The sequence below is a fragment of the Panthera tigris genome, chromosome B1 (assembly GCF_018350195.1).
Source record: "Panthera tigris isolate Pti1 chromosome B1, P.tigris_Pti1_mat1.1, whole genome shotgun sequence".
NCBI classification, from domain to species: Eukaryota; Metazoa; Chordata; class Mammalia; order Carnivora; family Felidae; genus Panthera; species Panthera tigris.
The window spans coordinates 112942538-112961595 of NC_056663.1; the positions used below are offsets into that span (position 1 = coordinate 112942538).

General features: G+C 37.8%; 1 protein-coding gene across 4 annotated transcripts in view; it reads right to left on the minus strand.

Moving 5' to 3' along the window:
- Positions 1–12190: 12190 nt before the first annotated feature.
- Positions 12191–19058, minus strand: part of SEC24B (SEC24 homolog B, COPII coat complex component) — a 99815-nt gene continuing 92947 nt past the window's right edge. For all 4 annotated transcript variants that reach the window (XM_042984058.1, XM_042984057.1, XM_042984056.1 and 1 more), the window contains 4 exons: positions 17812–17916; positions 16912–17004; positions 13334–13437; positions 12191–13088 (listed from right to left, as the gene is read on the minus strand). In XM_042984058.1, coding sequence (XP_042839992.1) covers positions 12974–13088; positions 13334–13437; positions 16912–17004; positions 17812–17916 — 417 coding nt within the window. In that variant the 3' untranslated portion in view covers positions 12191–12973. The remainder of the gene's footprint in view (positions 13089–13333; positions 13438–16911; positions 17005–17811; positions 17917–19058) is intronic.

Below are 19058 nucleotides of genomic sequence, written 5' to 3' on the forward strand. Positions count from 1 at the left end.
AGGAAATAATACCCAATGGGAAAAAAACTGTCTCTTTAACAACTGGTGTTGGGAAAACTGTACCACTTCCTTATTTTTTTCAACTTTTTAAACAGTTTATTTTATTTATTTATTTATTCATTTATTTATTTTTGAGAGAGAGAGAGAGCAAGTGGGGAAGGGGCAGAGAGAGAGGGAGACAGAGAATCCCCAGCAGGCTCTGGACTGTCAACACAGAGCCCAATGTGGAGCTCAAACTCACAACCATGAGATCATGACCTAAACTGAAACCCAGAGTTGGACACTTAACCGATGGAGCCACCCAGGTGCCCCTGGACCACTTATACATACACAAAAATAAATGCAAAATGGATTAAAGATATACAAGTGATCTTTTTAAAATCCTAGAAGACAACACAGGTAGTAACTTCTTTGATATGGGCTATAGAAATTTCTTTCTACATATATCTTCTGAGGCAAGGGAAACAAAAGCAAAAATAAACTGTTGAGACTACATCACAATAAAAAATGTTTCTTTCTGCACAGCAAAGGAAATAATCAACAAAACTAAAAGGCAACCTATGGAATGGGAGAAGATATTTGCAAATGATTTATCTGCTAAAAGGTTAGTATCCAAAACTAACACTCAACAGCTAAAAAATGAATAATCCAATTAAAAAAGGGGCAGAAGACATGAATAGACATTTTCCAAAGAAGACATCCAGATGGCCAACAGACACATAAAAAGATGCTCAACATCACTCATCATCAGGGGGAATGTAAATCAAAACTACAATGAGATACCACCTCATACCTTTCAGAATGGCTAAAATAAAACACACAAGAAACAAGCGTGGAGGTTTCTCAAAAAGTTAAAAACAGAACTACCCTACGATCTTACCTAGAAATTGCACTACTACGAATTTATCCAAAGAATACAAAAATGCAAATTCAAAGGGATACATGCATTTGATGTTTTTAGCAACATTATCTACAAATTATGGAAACAGCCCAGGTATCCATTGACTGATGGATGGATAAAAATGCGGTATATATACAATGAATGTTATTCAGCCATCAAAAAGAATGAAATCTTGCCATTTGCAATGACGTGAATGAAGTTAGAGAGTATTATGGTAAATGAAGTAAGTCAGAGAAAGACAAATACCATATGATTTTACTCATACATGGAATTTAAGAAACAAAACAAATGAGCAAAGGGGGAAAGAAAAAAGAGAAAGGTGGGGCACCTGGGTGGCTCATTCAGTTAAGCATCCGACTTTGGCCAGGTAATGATCTCACAGTTCATGGGTTCGATCCCTGTATTGAGCTCTATGCTGACAGTCCAGAGCCTGGAGCCTGCTACGGATTCTGTGTCTCCCTCTCTCTCTGCCCCTCCCCCACTCACACTCTTGTCTCTGTCTCTCTCTCAAAAATAAACATTTAAAAAAATTTTAAAAAGAAAAGAGAGAAAGGCAAATCAAAAAACAAACTCGTAATTATAAAAAAAACAAACAAACGATGGTTACCAGAGACGAATAGGTGATGGGGATTAAGGAGTGCACTTGTCATAATGAGCATCAGATGATGCATGTAACTGTTGAATCCCTATATTGTACACCTAAAACTAATACAACACTGTATGTTAACTAAAAAAATTACATTAGGGGCACCTGGGTGGTTCAGTTGGTTAAGTGTTTGGCTCATGACTTCAACTCAGATTATGATCTCATGGTGCTGACAATGCAGAGCCTACTTGGGATTCTCTCTCCGTCTCTCTCTGCCCCTCCCCTGCTCTTGTGCTCTGTTTCTCTCTCTCTCTCAAAATAAATAAATTAAAAAATTAGATTTACATATTATCTTAATGATTGAGGCTTTAGTGCCCCTTTAAAATTTTGAGCCCTTGTTTTAGCCTTGTGTTATATTCTTAATTAGGACTCCAACATTTAGGTTTGTACATTAACTTATAATAAAACTAGTCCATAGATTTCATCCACTGACTCTTATACAAACTGCTCTTGAAGACACTACTCACTTATGTCCTCAAACCACCTTCCATTTGCAGAACTCAATTTTTCACAGATAAGCCAAACAATAATGTATTGGATTATTTAGGGTTAGTACTGCTTGTCTGCCACTGGCAAAGAGTCTAGCCTCAGTTAAGGTGCTTAAAGGAAAGTTTATTTACAAAAACTTTATATTTTTTTGTCACCTGGTCTTATAAAATCATCTGAACTGAACAACCTCTCATAGGTCCTCTGCAGATGCCAGCAATACTGGATTGTAGGATGGACAGGCAGGACGGTTGAGGGCTCGATCCCCTCAGATACCTTACTTGGAGTCTCCCCCTGATTAAATTCTAGAGAAGGATATTCCTTTTCCCTATTCTGCCTCCAGGCTGTAGGCCTTCATTTTTATTTATTTATTTGTTGATTCATTCATTCATTCATTCATTCATCGTGTGTGTTGGTGCACACTCGTTGGGTAGAGGTGATGGGGGGGGGGACAGGGACAGAGGGAGATGGGGAGAGGGAATCTTAAGCAGGCTCCATGCTGGCCCTGGGCTCGACCTGACAACAGTGAGATCACGACATGAACTGAAATCAAGCGTCAGGCGCTTAAGGGATTGAGCCACCCCAAAGCCCCTAAGGCCTTCATTTTTAACAATTAGAGTCATAAAGGACTTTGTACCCAAATTAGAATATTTATTTTCAAACACTTATGGATGACTCACAATATAATGATCATATATCAGGCCTCAAAGGAATTCTCGAAAAATTTTTTAAACCTGATAACAAAAAGCTATGTTTATGAAGTTAGAAATTAACAAAAAGGCAAAGCATCACTACCATTGGAATTTATTTTTATATTAAATATAACTTATTGTCAAATTGGTTTCCATACGACACCCAATGCTCATCCCAGGTGCCCTCCTCAATGCCCATCCCACTGGAATTTAAATGACACAAATAGTCATGGATTAAATAGAAAATAAGTGGAAACTGGGAACTATTTTAAAAGTGACTAGAAATGAAAGACTTAATATTAAAACTTCACTACTCAGGAAATTACATGGTCTTAAGTGAATTTATCAGAAAACAGAAAAGTTTGAAAATAAACTAAGCTCACCATCCAAGAAGCTAGAAAAACAGCAGCAAAAATAAACCCAACAGAAATAGTAGAAAGGAACTGATAAAGGTAGAAGCAGAGAATGAATCCAACTTCCTCTACGGTTATTCTGAAGCAACGTCTCCCCATAATAGAGTGAGTCAATAAAACCAAGACTTTTTTTTTTTTTTTTAATTTTTTAACGTTTTTTTATTCTTATTTTTGAGACAGAGAGAGACAGAGCATGAATGGGGGAGGGTCAGAGAGAGAGGGAGACACAGAATCCGAAACAGGCTCCAGGCTCTGAGCTGTCAGCACAGAGCCTGACGCGGGGCTCGAACTCACGGAGCGTGAGAACATGGCCTAAGCTGAAGTCGGCCGCTTAACCGACTGAGCCACCCAGGCGCCCCAAGACTTTTTTTTTGTATGTTTGTTTTTTTAAGACACCAAGACAGGCAACCCTGAAACAAGAATGATCAAGAAAAAAGGAAGAAGAAATACATAAACATAACAGAAAGGATGAAAAAAGCTAATTGAGAAAAGAAAAAAGCTAACCATCAATTAATAGTTGCTTATACCAATAAACAAACTATAAAGACTATAAAGACTGTAAAGATCAAACCTCAACAAAGAGAACCTGAATAGATCAATGGTCATAGATTCAAACAGCAGTTAATGATCTACCTGGAAAAATGTCCTAGGTCCATGGACCAGTTCAATCAAAACCTCAAGAATAGATAATACCTATCTTATACACCAAAATCTATCCAAATTGTTCCAAAGCATCACAACAGATGGGAAGCTATTGAACTTATTTAATAAAACTAGCATAATGCTGATCAAAATTAAACAACTGAATACTATAAAAGCTAACTGCAGACTAACAGTTCAAACCCATTATTGTTCAAGGGTCAACTGTATCTACTATGTCTGGGAGTTACACAAGACTTGGCATATTTGTACCATATAATTCTCAAAAAATTCTTAGCACAGAATGATCTCTAATAGGGATACTAAGTTTAGGGACTTGCCCTAACCCTAACCCTGCCAGAGACACTAGAATTCAAATTTTGTTCTGTGTGGCTCTCAAACCCTGTTTTTTTCTACTAGAGTTGGTCTAATGTGATAGGACAGATCCAGGGCTAGAATTGAGTTCTTTTTCACTGTCAATTTTGTTTGACCATATCTCTCAGACCATTTTCCAATTTCTATTCAGCACAGTGTAGAATGTTAGCTGGCATTCTTTACCTAGCGGGAGACAGACACCTTAATTTTTGAAGAGTTTGGGTCATCAGTGACCCCCTCCTTTTTTTTTTTAAACTGAATTTCTGTAATATTCCATTAACTTTGAGAATTCAACATAAAAATATTAAGAGGCATTCTGAAAAACCCTGTAGGTCCCAGATATAGTCCTATCTGCCCCATTGTATAGCAGGAAATTAATTCCTTTTCACAGTGAGAATCAATTCCCTCTGGCTGTTGGTATACAAAGCCAACTTACAATTCAGTGGGAACATTATTGTGTCGCCCAGTAGAAGCATGTCGCTTTTGGGAACTAAGAACCCAAATTCTGTGAACAGGTTAAGAGCAAAAGCTCTTAGTTCCAATCTTGATTCTTAGACCCGTGTGTTCTGGCTATGGGAGAAAAATTTTGGTTGCAGACTTACAACATATACTACATCTTGTGAAACAGTACACCAGCAGTCACTTTGAGTCTTTGCTAGGACATTCCATTTGTCTATCAGGACTGCTGTCTTTTGAGTTGACAGGTTGTGGTAAGACCGGCGAATTCTCATTGCCATTACTTCTTTTGCCATGGGATGGGTTATGTGATCAGAAGCAATGTTGTGGAGGTCCCATGGTAATGATGAAGGCATTCTGTAAGCCCATAGATGGTGGTGTTGGCAGAAAAACTGCAGGCAGGACAGGCAAAGTCATACCCAGATTACGTGTCTACTCCATTGGTGACAAATTGGTCCATGACCGAAAGGTCCAGTGTAATCAACCTGCTAGTGGGTAGCTGCCTTGTTTCCCAAGGAATGATGCCACATTGAGAAATCAAAGTAGGTCTCGGCTGAGAACAGGTTAGGAATATAGTAGTTGGTAGCCATTTCAGCCTTGGTGAGGGGACATCCATATTATTTAGCCCATGCATAGCTTCTATTCTCACAGATACAGCAACTTCGTACACAGGCCACTGAGCCAAATGCTGGGGTGGCTAAGGAAAAAGGCTGACCTTCACAGAGGGTCACTTTGGCCACCTGACTGAGGTGGACGATTTTTGCTGCAGACGCCCTTTGTTGTACATTCATTTAGAATACAGATACTATCTCACTGTGTCCATTTTATGAAATCCATCCATATACCTGTGTCTCCAAACCTCTTTGTCATTAACTTCCAATCTTGTTCCTTCCAAGTCCCCTATCATTTAAGTAGCCATCAGCTACTGCCTGGGAGGCCGTACAGGCCATCTTAGTCTGGACACTTGTACAGTTTGTGTTCTGTCCATAAAAAGGATTTCCATTCACCACTACACTAATACTATAGCAGTCCCGTTGGTGCTGGGTTCTCATGTTTTCTTCCTTAGTTAACTGGTTACAGGGAAATACCTCATAAGGCCATAGATGGGAAGTGACGCGAAGGCCGAAGGAGCAGCTGCCCTCATCATCTAAGCCACCTGCTCACGCAACTCACCTCAGGCCCAGCTGGGCCCAGTATCTTATACACTATTTCCATTTAACAGTAGACCACAGTTGGGCCTGCTTAGTCTTACTGGCCGGTTCACACGGGTCAGCTCACATCACAAGAGCACTTGATATCTTGTAGCGGACAGTCCAGTAGCAGTCTAGGAGATGTTCTCAAAAAGAAAGAAGTTTTGTTTTGTTTTGTTTTGTTTTGTTTTGTTTTGTTTGCAGAAGATATGGGTGCTCTAACACCCTCGAGAGGTCTGTACATCTCCACTGAGACGGCATACGGCATTCATATTTGCCACAGACACTCCAGCTGGATCTGCCAGGTCAGTGAAGCCTGAGCGCCAGAGCGGTTTGCACTGCGGCCTGACTTGGGGCGGAGCTGGCTCTTGCTCTGACCGCACTGCAGACGGGCAGCCTGATACGTTACCTGCTGGACGGGTGGGAGCAGCACACGGAACTGTGGGATGGGTAGCTTCTAAGATCCAAAAAAACACAAGCATCGTACATAGTGCTGTGGAAGGTGACACAAGAAACGGCAACTTGTCTTTCCTTTTGGAGGGAGTCTAGCAACAAACTCCAGACCTCGGACTCTGCAGAAACTTCCGACATGGTGCACTCCTGAGTTTTCATGGGGCTTGTACTCACCTTCCGGCACTATCCCCATTCTCTCCCTCAGACTTTCCTTCAATTTCTACCTAGTGCTGTATAGTAAGTTTCTTCTTTTATCCCAAAGAGATTGTTTCTTTACTTTTGTTTCCAGGTTTTCATTTCATCTCTAAGTTAGAATTATTCAAAATTGATTCAACATTTACTGAATGTCTCTGAAGGGCCAGGCATGGCGGGGGTGGGGGTGGGCACAAAGACAACATGCTTAGTCTGAGGGAGAACATAGTTCCTCTATTTAAGGGAGAGTGTCAATTACAACACAGTACGACAGGGGCTATGACAGAGATAGCACAAGGTAGCATGGAAATACACAGGAGGGGCTTCTAATCTAGGTGGGGGAGTGGTCAGGGAAGGCTGCCAGGCGGTAGCCATCTTCAGGCTGAGTTCCAAAAGATGAGCGGGGCTCAGTGAGTAAAGCCAGGATGGAGCTTTACTCTTTTCTAAGTAAGAGGCTTCCTTTTTCTAAGTAAGGGGAGCAGCACACGCAAAGCCTGGATATGGACAAAGGGCAGCTCCTATAATGTACAGTCATTCTTTTCCTTTCACGGTTATCCTTCTGGTTCCCACCCATTCTCCATTACAATTTTGTCCCCATTCCTTCCCCAACTATGACCCAAAGGTTGCCTTGAGTTCCACAAAGACAATGTAGCTTCACTACATTTTGGGGGGAAACACCCTTCAGATCCCTTATTGTTTGGGGACACAGAACTCTGGATCCTAGCTATTAAAGAACTCTTCTTTCAGCTTTGACCCTTCTTGCTTTAACAACTTATTCCTCCATTTCTATTAATCTTGACTCTGCAAATAACTACTTATCAGTTTCTATAATTAATTATTTAGCTAATTAATAGCAGATAGTCTAGAGGCACAGTACCTTGCATTCCAGTAAAATTACTCAGCTTTCAATGTGAAGCATATGTTAATAGGATTTCTTATTGTTACTATGTAGGTCACAAGATGTAAGCCCCAAAGAAGCAAGATTTGAAAGAAACTGGAATATGGAAAAAAGAAATTCCATAAAAAATGAAACCAACTTTCCAAACTAGTATAGTGCTTTACAATTTTCCCAAGGGTCTTTGTGAAATGACTCCATTGTAAGAAAGGCTAATCAGTTTTCCAGTCACTAAATTGAATGTGTTTCTGTTATGTTGCCTTTTCTAGGAAAGGGGCTCAGGGATATGTGAGGCAGGATAAATACTAAAACACCCCAGATACAATTGTACCATAAAGTTAACGTTCTATGTAATAAGGAATTGAGAGGAACATACAGGAATTGCATATTATTCATTCCTAAAGAAAAGAATAAGCTTAAACACGTTTAATATTATAAAGCCACAGGCTATTAACTTCAAAAGACTTTGAAATTCTTAGTAATTACACTGCACTTACCTTAATTCTATTTACAAATTAAACTAGCACAGTTTTTTATTTTTAAATTAAAAAAATTTTAATGTTTATTTATTTTTGAGAGAGAGAGACAAAGTGCAAACAGAGGAGGGGCAGAGAGAGAGGAAGACACAGAATCTGAAGCAGGCTCCAGGCTCTTAGCTGTCAGCACAGAGCCCAACGCGGGGCTCGAACCCATGAACTATGAGATCACGACCTGAGCCGAAGTCGGATGCTCAACTGACTGAGCCACCAGCACAGATTAGTTATCAATAAACTGTTACAAGCTAGATAGATGTGTAAATTACACATATTTCTGTTTTAGCAATGAGAGTATGTATAATTATTTTACATCTATTGTACCAAAAAAATATACTTAAAATGTAGTTATAGAAAAGTAGAAAATTGTAGTGGAAAAATAAGCATATATACATCACTACACACTAATCAAATTTATCAACAACCTAAATGGCTACCAACAGGTACCTGAAAAGCAAAAATAACAAAAACCATGAACATCTCCCAACAGTGATGATGTACTCATAAGGAAATGCCTGAGTCCTGCCGGAGGGTAGTTTCTGTCAGTTGTCTGACAGACTCTGTGCACTTTGGGGAGTTTTTGAAAAATTATGAACTTTGCATGGGAACCAGGTTTATTAGGAGAATAGAAGTAGAGTCTCAAGTAAATTATTAAAAAAATTTTTTTAAGTTTATTTTTGAGAGAGAGGGAGAGAGAGAGAGAGAGAGAGAGAGAGCGTGTGCCCAGGTGGGGGAAGGGCAGAGAGAGAGAGGGAGACACAGAATCTGAAGCAGGCTCCAGGCTCTGAGCTGTGTCAGCACAGAGCCCGACGCGGGGATCGAACCCATGAACCAGGAGATCATGGCCTGAGCTGAAGTTGGATGCTTAACCGAGACACTCAGGTGCCCCAAGTAAATTATAATAACACCAGTTCATGTATTTGTTAATTCACAAATGAGTGAATACGAATTTTAGCAATCTTTAACTCAGTGGGTTACTAATAAGTAATACTTTTGGTCTCCAAATTGAAATGAAAATTTATAGAACTATGCATTGTTTACTAATGGCAACTGAAGAAATGGCTTTCATTTTTGGATTAGCTTGTGACCGATCAGAAGGCAATGCATCAATAGCCTGTGTCCCCTAGCTGTGCTACCTTCCCCCGTCAAGCCATATACATGGACACTTCCTGCCCACGTGTTTTATGTACCATGCCTCACAGGTATTATAAGAAGGCAGACGGGAAGAGACACAATTTTCTGATTGACACAGATTCTATCTCTGAATTCAGAGATTAAAAAAATGAGTGAATCATAAAATATCTACCTACCATTTTTATTTCTCAGGAGGTATCTGTTTCATATGCCAAAGCTTAAGTGCTTTATTTTCCACTTAATGTCTTCTTTCACTTATCAGTGATTCCACCTAGATAATATCTGCAGTGTTGTTTTTAGCTTTGTGAGGGTTTTTTTTAGGGGGGAGGGGCTTTGAAAGTATTTTTAGTGTCTTTAAAAGTTACTTTAAATTCTAAAAAAAGTTAGTTTGAATAAAGTACTTATGGTTTTCTTAGAATTACATGTTGCTAATATGTGCAGATTATAGCCTCACATGTTGACCACAACAGATTAATATCCACAAATAGCTTCCAAATATTTTTTTGCAATACAAGCTAATGTATAAAAAATATAATTCTTTTTCCACTGATTTGTGAACTATACTCGATGTGTTCTATAGAAGTATTCCTTAAAAGTAGCATGTAAACAGCAACTCTATAAATCAAATTGTATGTTCCTATTCAGCAGTGGTTCTAGCAGGGGATTAGGAAGTTTTTCACATTACCTGGGATACTCTTTTAAAATACATCTCTCTGGTCAACCCCTTACCAGATGGTGAATATGATTTGAAGCAGAAGAGATGTATATCAAAAAAGGTCTCCCAGGAAATTCTCTTTCCGTTCCCACTACACACACTAAGAACCTCTGACTTAATGACAGCTTCAATTAATTAAAAAGGGGCTCACAGAATTCCTAGTAAGCATGTCTGTCCCTCTCGTCAGTCCCTGCTTCACAAAACAAGGGGCCAGAGACTCGTCCCCCCTGGAGGCAAGGAGATTCTCCATCTCACATGAGGATTAACTCATCATGTCTACATTCCATTTGATGTCAGTCCCTACACATTCTAACGGACCTGGCTGTCTTCTGAGGAGACAACTTCCTTTGCAAACCTTTCAAGAGGTGTCTGTTTTTTATCTCAAACCCTCGGTAGGCACCCCTCAGCTCCTCATTGTGGACATCCAGATTATCCTTTCTCCTTGCCTCCCCCAGGTCCTCTGAGCTCATGCCATCACACTACAGCATATTCCCTGCTCCCTTTTTTCACAGTCCCCATCTCTCTATGACTATTTCTTGTCATTTTCCTTGGAAATTTTAATAGTCGAATAAATGATCCATCTAAAAACCTTGGGTTCTAAGTTCTGACCTCTTCACCTCCTGTGATCTTTTACACCACCTCAATCATCCGCTCCCACAGACAGACCCTAGATCTTGTCATCACCAAAATCTAAACTTCCCCAAATCTCAATTTCAAGCATTCCATATCCTGACTATCGCTTCCTATGTTTCCAGCTCATTCCATCTGGTGTCCATACTCTTTTTAAAAATTTTTAAATGTTTACTTATTTTTGAGAGAGACAGAGATGGAGCGAGAACGGGGGAGGTGCAGAGAGGGAGACACAGAATCTGAAGCAGGCTCCAGGCTCCGAGCTGACAGCACACAGCCTGATGCAGGGCTCGAATCCATGACTTGAGCTGAAGTCACTCAACCGAGTAGCCACCCAGGTGCCTCATGTGCACCTTTCCTTTAAATGAATCTCTCCCTTGCATGCGTCCTCAATTCCCTTGCTCCTCCGTTCCTCCTACCAATCCTGCTTAAGTCCAACCCTCCACGAAGCAGCTGGATGTGGCCAGAGGCAAGAGGCACTGCTGAGCTCAATGGTTCCACTTTATGTTCAAGACTCACACCCCAACGTCCTAAGTGCTGCTTGACAATCCTACTACATGCCACTGGTCAATTTAACCTCTCACTCCCCTAAGCGACTATTTCTTGAAGCCTCTCCTACTTTCCCCCTCTCTCAGCTGGTAACTCTGCTGCTTCTTTTACAGAGAAAACAAGGGCAATCCAAAGGTACTTTCCATATTCGCTTACCGCTTGGTTGGCTCTTCTTCCAGACACCTGTGTGGGTTTAGGTCTCTGCTCAGCTGTCATTTTCCAGAAGGGCCTTCCCTAGTTACTACCAAAAATAGCATTCTTGATTCCCTTATCCAGCTTTATTTTGTTTTGTAGCCTTCATTACACCTGACATATAAATACATTGTCTTTTTCTCAGTCCTCCACACCATTACCCTAGCCTGTAAGCTCTGTGAAAGTGGGGATTTTGTTTGTTTTATGCCTGGAACAAAGTCTGACAATTATTAAGTGCTTAAAATTACCCCCTGAATGAGTAACAAAATATCCAAATGATTTTTTCTTTCTCAAAGTAGAAACAAGATAGTTTTTGTTATAAAATTACAATATTTAGTTGCCCTTAGAATACTGTAGTTTTTCCTAAAGTTCAATAAGATTCACCCTTGCTGGAGGCATCATGGTACAGAGACAAGTACAGTCTTGGGGGTGAGGTTGGGATGGGAGTAGGTGGTGGGAGGGGAGAACATTTGGTTTTTACTATTAGCTCTGTCATTAATTAGTGAAGTCATTTAGAGTGAGTCATTTAACTTCTCATTTGCATCAAGGAATGTGAGAAGAATACGTTTATTTTTATCTAAAGAAAATAGAGCCACCAAATACATAACTAGTAAAAATCACCCACTAAACACACCAAGTTCCTTCTTCCTTCTGAAGTTAATTGATGGGACTTTTATAGTTATAAAATTCCATTCAATGATCTAATAGATCATTAATAGTTTTTATAGTAAATAACCTGTTAGTAAATGAGAGATTTTTTTCATTAGAATAAAATGACTCTCAAAATTCAAGATGGTAATCTTAACAAATAGGATAGTCACTATGTCATGAAAATTTTCTTGCTATGAATGTATAGGGAAAAAAATGCCTAATTTAACTGAGAAAGACAAATTAAGTTATTCCTAGTCAATACTTGTATGTATTTTGAAAGTAACATTGGCTTTTAGAATACAAACAGAGTAAGTACTTGGTAATGTCCACAAAGTAATAAAAACGTATTGATTCACAGATATCACTAAATTCAAGTAGTAAATTCAACATATCCTATATGTAAAAGTAACACCAACAACCCTCCCCACACACAAAAAGACACCAAATATTGTCAAGCAAAATATTTTTAATTAGTAGGCTGATCATAAATAAATCCACATAAAAGATTTAACAGAATTACAAAGAGTTTTGTATTTCTTTTGTGGACTCAATTCATCATATGCATTAGTCAACCTCATTCTCTAACTGTGACAAAAGAGTTGTCATCCAACGATGCAGCACAGTTTAAGCAATTCATATTTTGTAGTTACATTTTTACATTTTCTTTACAAATGTAACATTTATGTACATTATATATATTTTTCTATAGTTCATGTACTGAAATGCTATTGTTTTTACAGGGAAAATATTGAATTCATTTAATGAATACAAATCATTCCTTGTTAAAAAGTAATTCATATAAACAAGTAACACGGTACCACTGCCTTTTGGCATCTCTTGTCAGAGTTTCAAGTCCAGAAATGTTATATTAAGTATAGGAAAAAGGGATTTACCTAACTTGACATTAGGACATACCATTCCACATAGCTACATAAATTTGCCAGCTTGCAATGAACAGGGCACTGTACTGCTGCACTACTGAAAATGTGTAGAAACCAACTCAAAATATACTTGGTGAAACAGCATCGTCATGACCACTAATTCGGGCTGAAGAAAATCTGTCGAGTTCTCTCTTCCCCTTTACCTTCTGCCAAAGCCTCGGGGTGCTATGCTACGCACTGTGTCTTGTGACAACAAATGCCTTCATTTCAAACAGCCTGAGTGCTTCTCTGACAGAGTACGCTTTACTCAGGCTACGGATCTTTTGCTTCTTACTCAATTTTATTTCACTTCACTTACAAATCTGCTGCTGAATGTGAAGCAAAAATTCATAGTAAGAGAATGCAGCTTCTGTTCGGTCTTCAATCAAATGTTGAAAAAATTCTGTTTTGGCAGGACTCTCATCTCTGAAAAAGAAAAAGGGGTATTTATCTAGAGATGCACATTATTAAAAAGAATAATTATACATTAAAAAAATCAATACATGGGGACTTTAGGAAAATGGAACGTAAGGGATATTTATCAATTAACAGCATTCTTCTACTAGAATACATTTTCATAATATTATTTAAAGTCTGCTTTGCAGACAAGCAATTTCACACAGATTGCACAGGATATGGCAATTTCATAATTGAGTTACAGAAGTACTTACTTTACCACATGAAGAATTGGGCTTAATGGTCTGTTGTCTCTAAGCCAAGTGATAAAGGATCTCGCTCTTTCTGATGAAAGTGTATCTAGCTCTGGAAGATGCGTCTGGTAAAAGTAACATAGTTAGGAAATTATTTCCCTTTCTCACACACTTCAGCAATATTAGAGCTAAATCATGATTCGTTCCCCCTACCACCAACCACCAGTACTCTATCCTCAGCCATAAAGCAGCAACCAAACGAGAGAAATTGAAATTATTCACAAACCTGTTTATATTCTTTCGGATAAGATAATAAAACATGTTTGATGGCAAGTACATATCACTGGTATTTTACCTGCATATTATATTTTTTCTAAGTCGATAAAACATAAACCATGACTAATATGCCACTGGTATTATGTTGCACTTTTATGTTTCATCTAAAGGAAACATGCATTTGAAGGGGGCTATTGCTGATTTCCAAATTTGCTCAACAGTTGTATGTTACATCCTTCTTTTTTTTTTTTTTTTTTTTAAATGTTTTTATTTATTTTTGAGACAGAGAGAGACAGAGCATGAGCAGGGTAGGGGCAGAGAGACAGGGAGACACAGAATCCGAAGCAGGCTCCAGGCTCTGAGCTGTCAGCACAGAGCCTGACGCGGGGCTCAAACTCACAGACTGTGAGATAATGACCTGAGCTGAAGTCGGACACTCAATCGACTGAGGCACCCAGGCACCCCTGTTACATCCTCTTCTAATAACAGTCATCCTCAGAGAACTGTATGTTTCCTTTAGTCCTTAAAATTTAAGGGCAAGGGGACATCCAGATGGCCAACAAGACACACGAAAAGAGTTCATCATCACCATCAGGGAAATGCAAATTAAAACTACAATGAGAACACCTGTCAGAATGGCTAAAATAAACAACACAAGAAACAACACGTGTTGGCAAGGATGCCAACCCTCCTGCACTGTTGGTGGGAATGCAAACTGGTGCACTCTCTGTGGAGAACAGTGTGGTGGTTCCTCATAGAGTTAAGAATAGAACTACCCTATGGTCCAGTAGTCACACTACCCATTTACTCAAAGAGTACAAAAACACTAATTTAAAGGGATACAAGCATTCCTATGTTTATAACAGCATTATTCACAATAGCCAAGATATTGAAGCAGCCCAAGTATTCATTGACTGAATGGATAAAGTGGTGTTTATATATATATATATATATATATATATATATAATTCAGCCATAAAGAAGAATGAAATCTCACCATCTGCAACAACACGGATGGAGCTAGAGTATAAACTAAGTGAAATAAGCCAGTCAGAAAAAGACAAATACTATTAAGATTTCACTCATATGTGGAATTTAAGAAACAAAATAAACAAGCTAAGGGGAAAAAAAAAAAAGAGAGAGAGACCAACCAAGAAACAGACTCTTAACTCTAGAGAACTGATGATTACCAGAAGGGAGGTGGGGTTGGGTTAAATAGGTGATGGGGATTAGGGAGGGCACTTGTCATGATGACACCGAGTGATGTGTGGAAGTGTTAAATCACTAATACTGTACACTTGAAACTAATATAACACTGTATGTTAACTAACTGGAATTAAAATGAAAATTTAAGGACAAGGAATTCTAAAGAACAGTGTATGCATATTTAAAACTATGTGCGAGATTATTTTTAAAAGACCTAAAAAGTCTATTCTTACATGTCTTCATAAGTATATTTTATAAATTTAATAAATATATTTATATATGTAAGTTATATATATGTTATATGATAAAGTTTTTTACAAAGCCAAATAGTAAACTAAATAACTCAAAGTATAGAGTAAAAATTTAAATAGAAAATATTTAAATAGAAAACTTTATTTACTGTTATTGTTTTTAACTATGATTGAAGCTGAACATTGTTTCACATGGCTACTACTAGATTTTCCCTCCTATAAATTGCCTATTCAAATCTTTTGCCCATTTTTCCTTTCCTTTTTTTCTGAGGGGACTGGGGTGTCTTTTTCTTAAAGATTTGTAAGAAAGCTTTTAATACTGGAGAAATTAGCCCTTTTCCTGTCCTGAGTTAGAGATAACCTTCTGATTTTATTGTTTGTCTTTATTTATTTTACCACATGGAAATGTTTTTTTTAATGCTCTCAGATTTATTAATCTTTTCCATCACAGACTTACAAAGGCCCTACCCATTTTAATACAATAAAGATTATTTTTCTAGTATTTTTTTCTTTAAATGCAATCTTTACCACCTTCTATTTGTCATGAATTACATCCATTTCTATTTTGTCCCCCTGATATATTTATTGTGCCACTATCACAGTGCTTAAATAACTACAGCTTTGGAAGAAAGTTTACTATTTTATTTAGAACTTATTTTCTAGGAATGCCTGAGTGGCTCAGTAGGTTAAGTGTCCGACTCTTGATTTCGGCTCAGGTCATGACCTTGTGGTTTGTGAGTTTGAGCCCCACGTCAGGCTCAGAGCGGACAGTGCAGAGTCTGCTTGGGATTCTCTCTCTCCTCTGCTCCTCCCCTGCCTGTTCTGTCTCTCAAAATGAATAAATAAACAACAACAACTTATTCTTCATATGCTTTTCCCCTCTGCTGACATTATTCCCTTTTCTTAAACTTTTCCTTATTACCTCATTTGTTGAGTTTTAGAAACGAACTCTGGAATTAATGTGTCAAAATAAAATCAATCAATCAAACAATACCAGAATGTGATAAAAATTACGTTGACTTTAAAGTAGGCCTTTTCGTTAATAAAATAGAGAACTATTTTCAGAATCGTATTTCTTTGGTATGGGTTAATATACATCCAGAAAAGGCCCACTGAAAAAAATTATGTTTATTATCAGCAAAAAAACTTAGAAGTTAAAGTTGTTGGAAAACAATTTGGCAGTTCCTCAAAAAATCAGACATAGGGTTTATCATATGACCCAGCAATTTTATTCCTAGGTATGCACATTCCTAGGTATGCACAAGAGAACTGAAAACATATGTTCACACACACACTTGTACATAAATTGTTCACAGTAGCACTACTCACAGTAACTCCAAAAGGAAAACAACCCTAATGTCCATGAATGAATGAATGACTGGATTTAAAAATGTAGCGTAACTAAACAATTATTATTTAGTCATAAAAAAGAATGAAGTACTTGTGCTTCCTTCCACAGCACATAAACTAAAAAAAAGAATGAAGTAGTACTCATATGTGCTACAATGGGGATGAACTTTGAAAACATTATGAGAAATGAAAAGAGACGAAACACAGAAGGCCACATCTTATGTGATTCCATTTATATGGAATGTCCAGAACAGGCAAATCTGCAGAGACAGAATGTAGATTGGGGTTGCTAGGGGAAAGCAGGAGGGAGAATTTGGAATATAGGTTTCCTTTTGGGGTGATGGGAATGCTCTGAAATTAAGGTACTGGTGACTGTTGTACAACACTGTAAATATACTAAAAGCTAATGAGTTGACTTTATGATAATTAAAATGGTGAACTGTATGTGAATTTGATCTCACTGAACATTTTAAACAAACAAGCATACAAAAAGATAAAAGTGTAGAGCCCACTGACCATTTTCTGTGGTATTGATGCAAAATTAGGATACCCAAGCACATCCTCTATGAAATTATTGTCACAGCTTTTTCCAATCCAAATGTAAAAAACCTAAAACAAAAAAAACCCAACAACATATTAAAGCTCCGTACTCAGAAACCTATTATAACTAATTTTCTCAAAATCGTGAAGCATAAAAGAGGTAAAGTATACCATCTTAAAGTAGGAACAAACATAAAAGTAAAAGGAAACTCATAATTGGTACATTTGGAATCCATATTCAAGAATCTAGAGTGGTTCATGTCTTCTTTGCTTAAATTTCAAGACTTTCCATAAAATATTATTTTATTTCACCATCTTCCTTACTTTTTTCCCCCAATAGGGAGGTAGTGCTTTAGCCAGGATAACTGACTCACTGTATTTCCTATCCACTATTTCAATTACTATCTGTGTATTTTAACCAAGGGCTCTCCCTCACCCCTCCTTTCCTGCTCATAAGGTATCGTTTATGAAGCTGTCTTGATCATTCTGACACCCTTCACCACCATCTGGCCCAGTGACTTCTCCTGAACTCCTAATCACTAATGGCTTAGACAATGGGGAGAAGTTGAAACTGCTAAGATTCTTGAGGTCCCTTTGAATTTAATGATTCTAGATGCCAGACAGAATTTATCTCTTTACTTCTCTTTATCAAGTATACATAACCCATGACAATAAATAATCCATAATAATAAAATGGTCTCTGACTAGAAAAGTCTAAAATAAAGTGACTGCTCGTGCCAGGTACCAATTTATTGCTTCTCAGTTCCTAATCCCACCTTTCACTGCCTGACCTATGATAACAGAGCTGGCCTCTGTAAGTGTTTCTGCTTTTGCCAGCCAGAACAGTGTTAAACATCATCAGTAGAGGGTGCTTACAGAGCCACAGTCCATAAGGAAAGCACCTTCTCTTGTCAGTTTTTCTGCAGACAATTTTTGAAGAGGTGGTTGAGGTACGACCCTGTCATTAACATGTATCGCACCCTGAAAAAAAAAAAAAAGAGATGAAACGTGAAGGAACTTATATAACTATCATCACAGTCTGGAACGTAAAGGCTACTACCAGCGTTTTATGAAATACTAAAAAATGACACTTGAGAATTTTCTAAGTTGCAAAAAAATTATTGATAATACATTACCACCCTGGCTATAGAATCAAGACACTCAGATATATTCAAATTACAAAGATAAAAAACATGAATATGTAAAATGATATGTCCATTTCCTTCCCTTCTGGGATCTGGACACATTAAAAGTATGACTATTAAATCTGCTGCAAAGCAAGCTACTTTTTCACGTTTTTCTAGTAACAAAATAAAGAAGATTCCAACGAGTAGAGTTTTAACACAAGAAAGAAAAGACACTATAAATTTGCATATTAAAAATAACTATTGGATACCAGATTTGGTTTATAATATAATCAAAATTGCACTTGTATCAGGGGGAACCAAAATTTGCATATTAAAAATAACTATTGGATACGAGATTTGGTTTATAATATAATCAAAATTGCACTTGTATCAGGGGGAACCACACCTCAACATAATAAAAGCTATATATGAAAACCCCAAGCTAACATCATACTTAATGGTGAAAAACTGAAAGCTCTTTCCATCCCCTAAGATCAGGAACAAGACAAGGATGTCCACTGTCAGCACTTTCATCAACACAGTATTGGAAGATCCAGCCACAGCAATCAGATGACAACGAAAATGAAAGGCATCCAAATTGGTAAGGAAGAAGTCAAACTTTCATTATGCAGATGACGATGCAATATACAGAAAACCCTAAAGAATCCACCAAAAAACTACTAGAAATGATAAATGAATTCAGAAAGGTCACAGGACACAAAATCAATATACAGAAATCCATTGCATTTCTATATACTAATAATGAAGTAACAAAAAGAGAAATTAAGAAAACAATCCCATTTACAATTGCACCCAAAATAATAAAATACCTAGGAACAAACTTAACCAAGGAGGTGAAAGACTTGTACTCGGAAAACAATAAAACACTGATGAAAGAAATTGAAGATGACACAAACAAATGGAAAGATATTCCATGCTCATGGATTTAGAAAACAAGTATTGTTAAAACGTCCATACCACCCAAAGCAATCTACA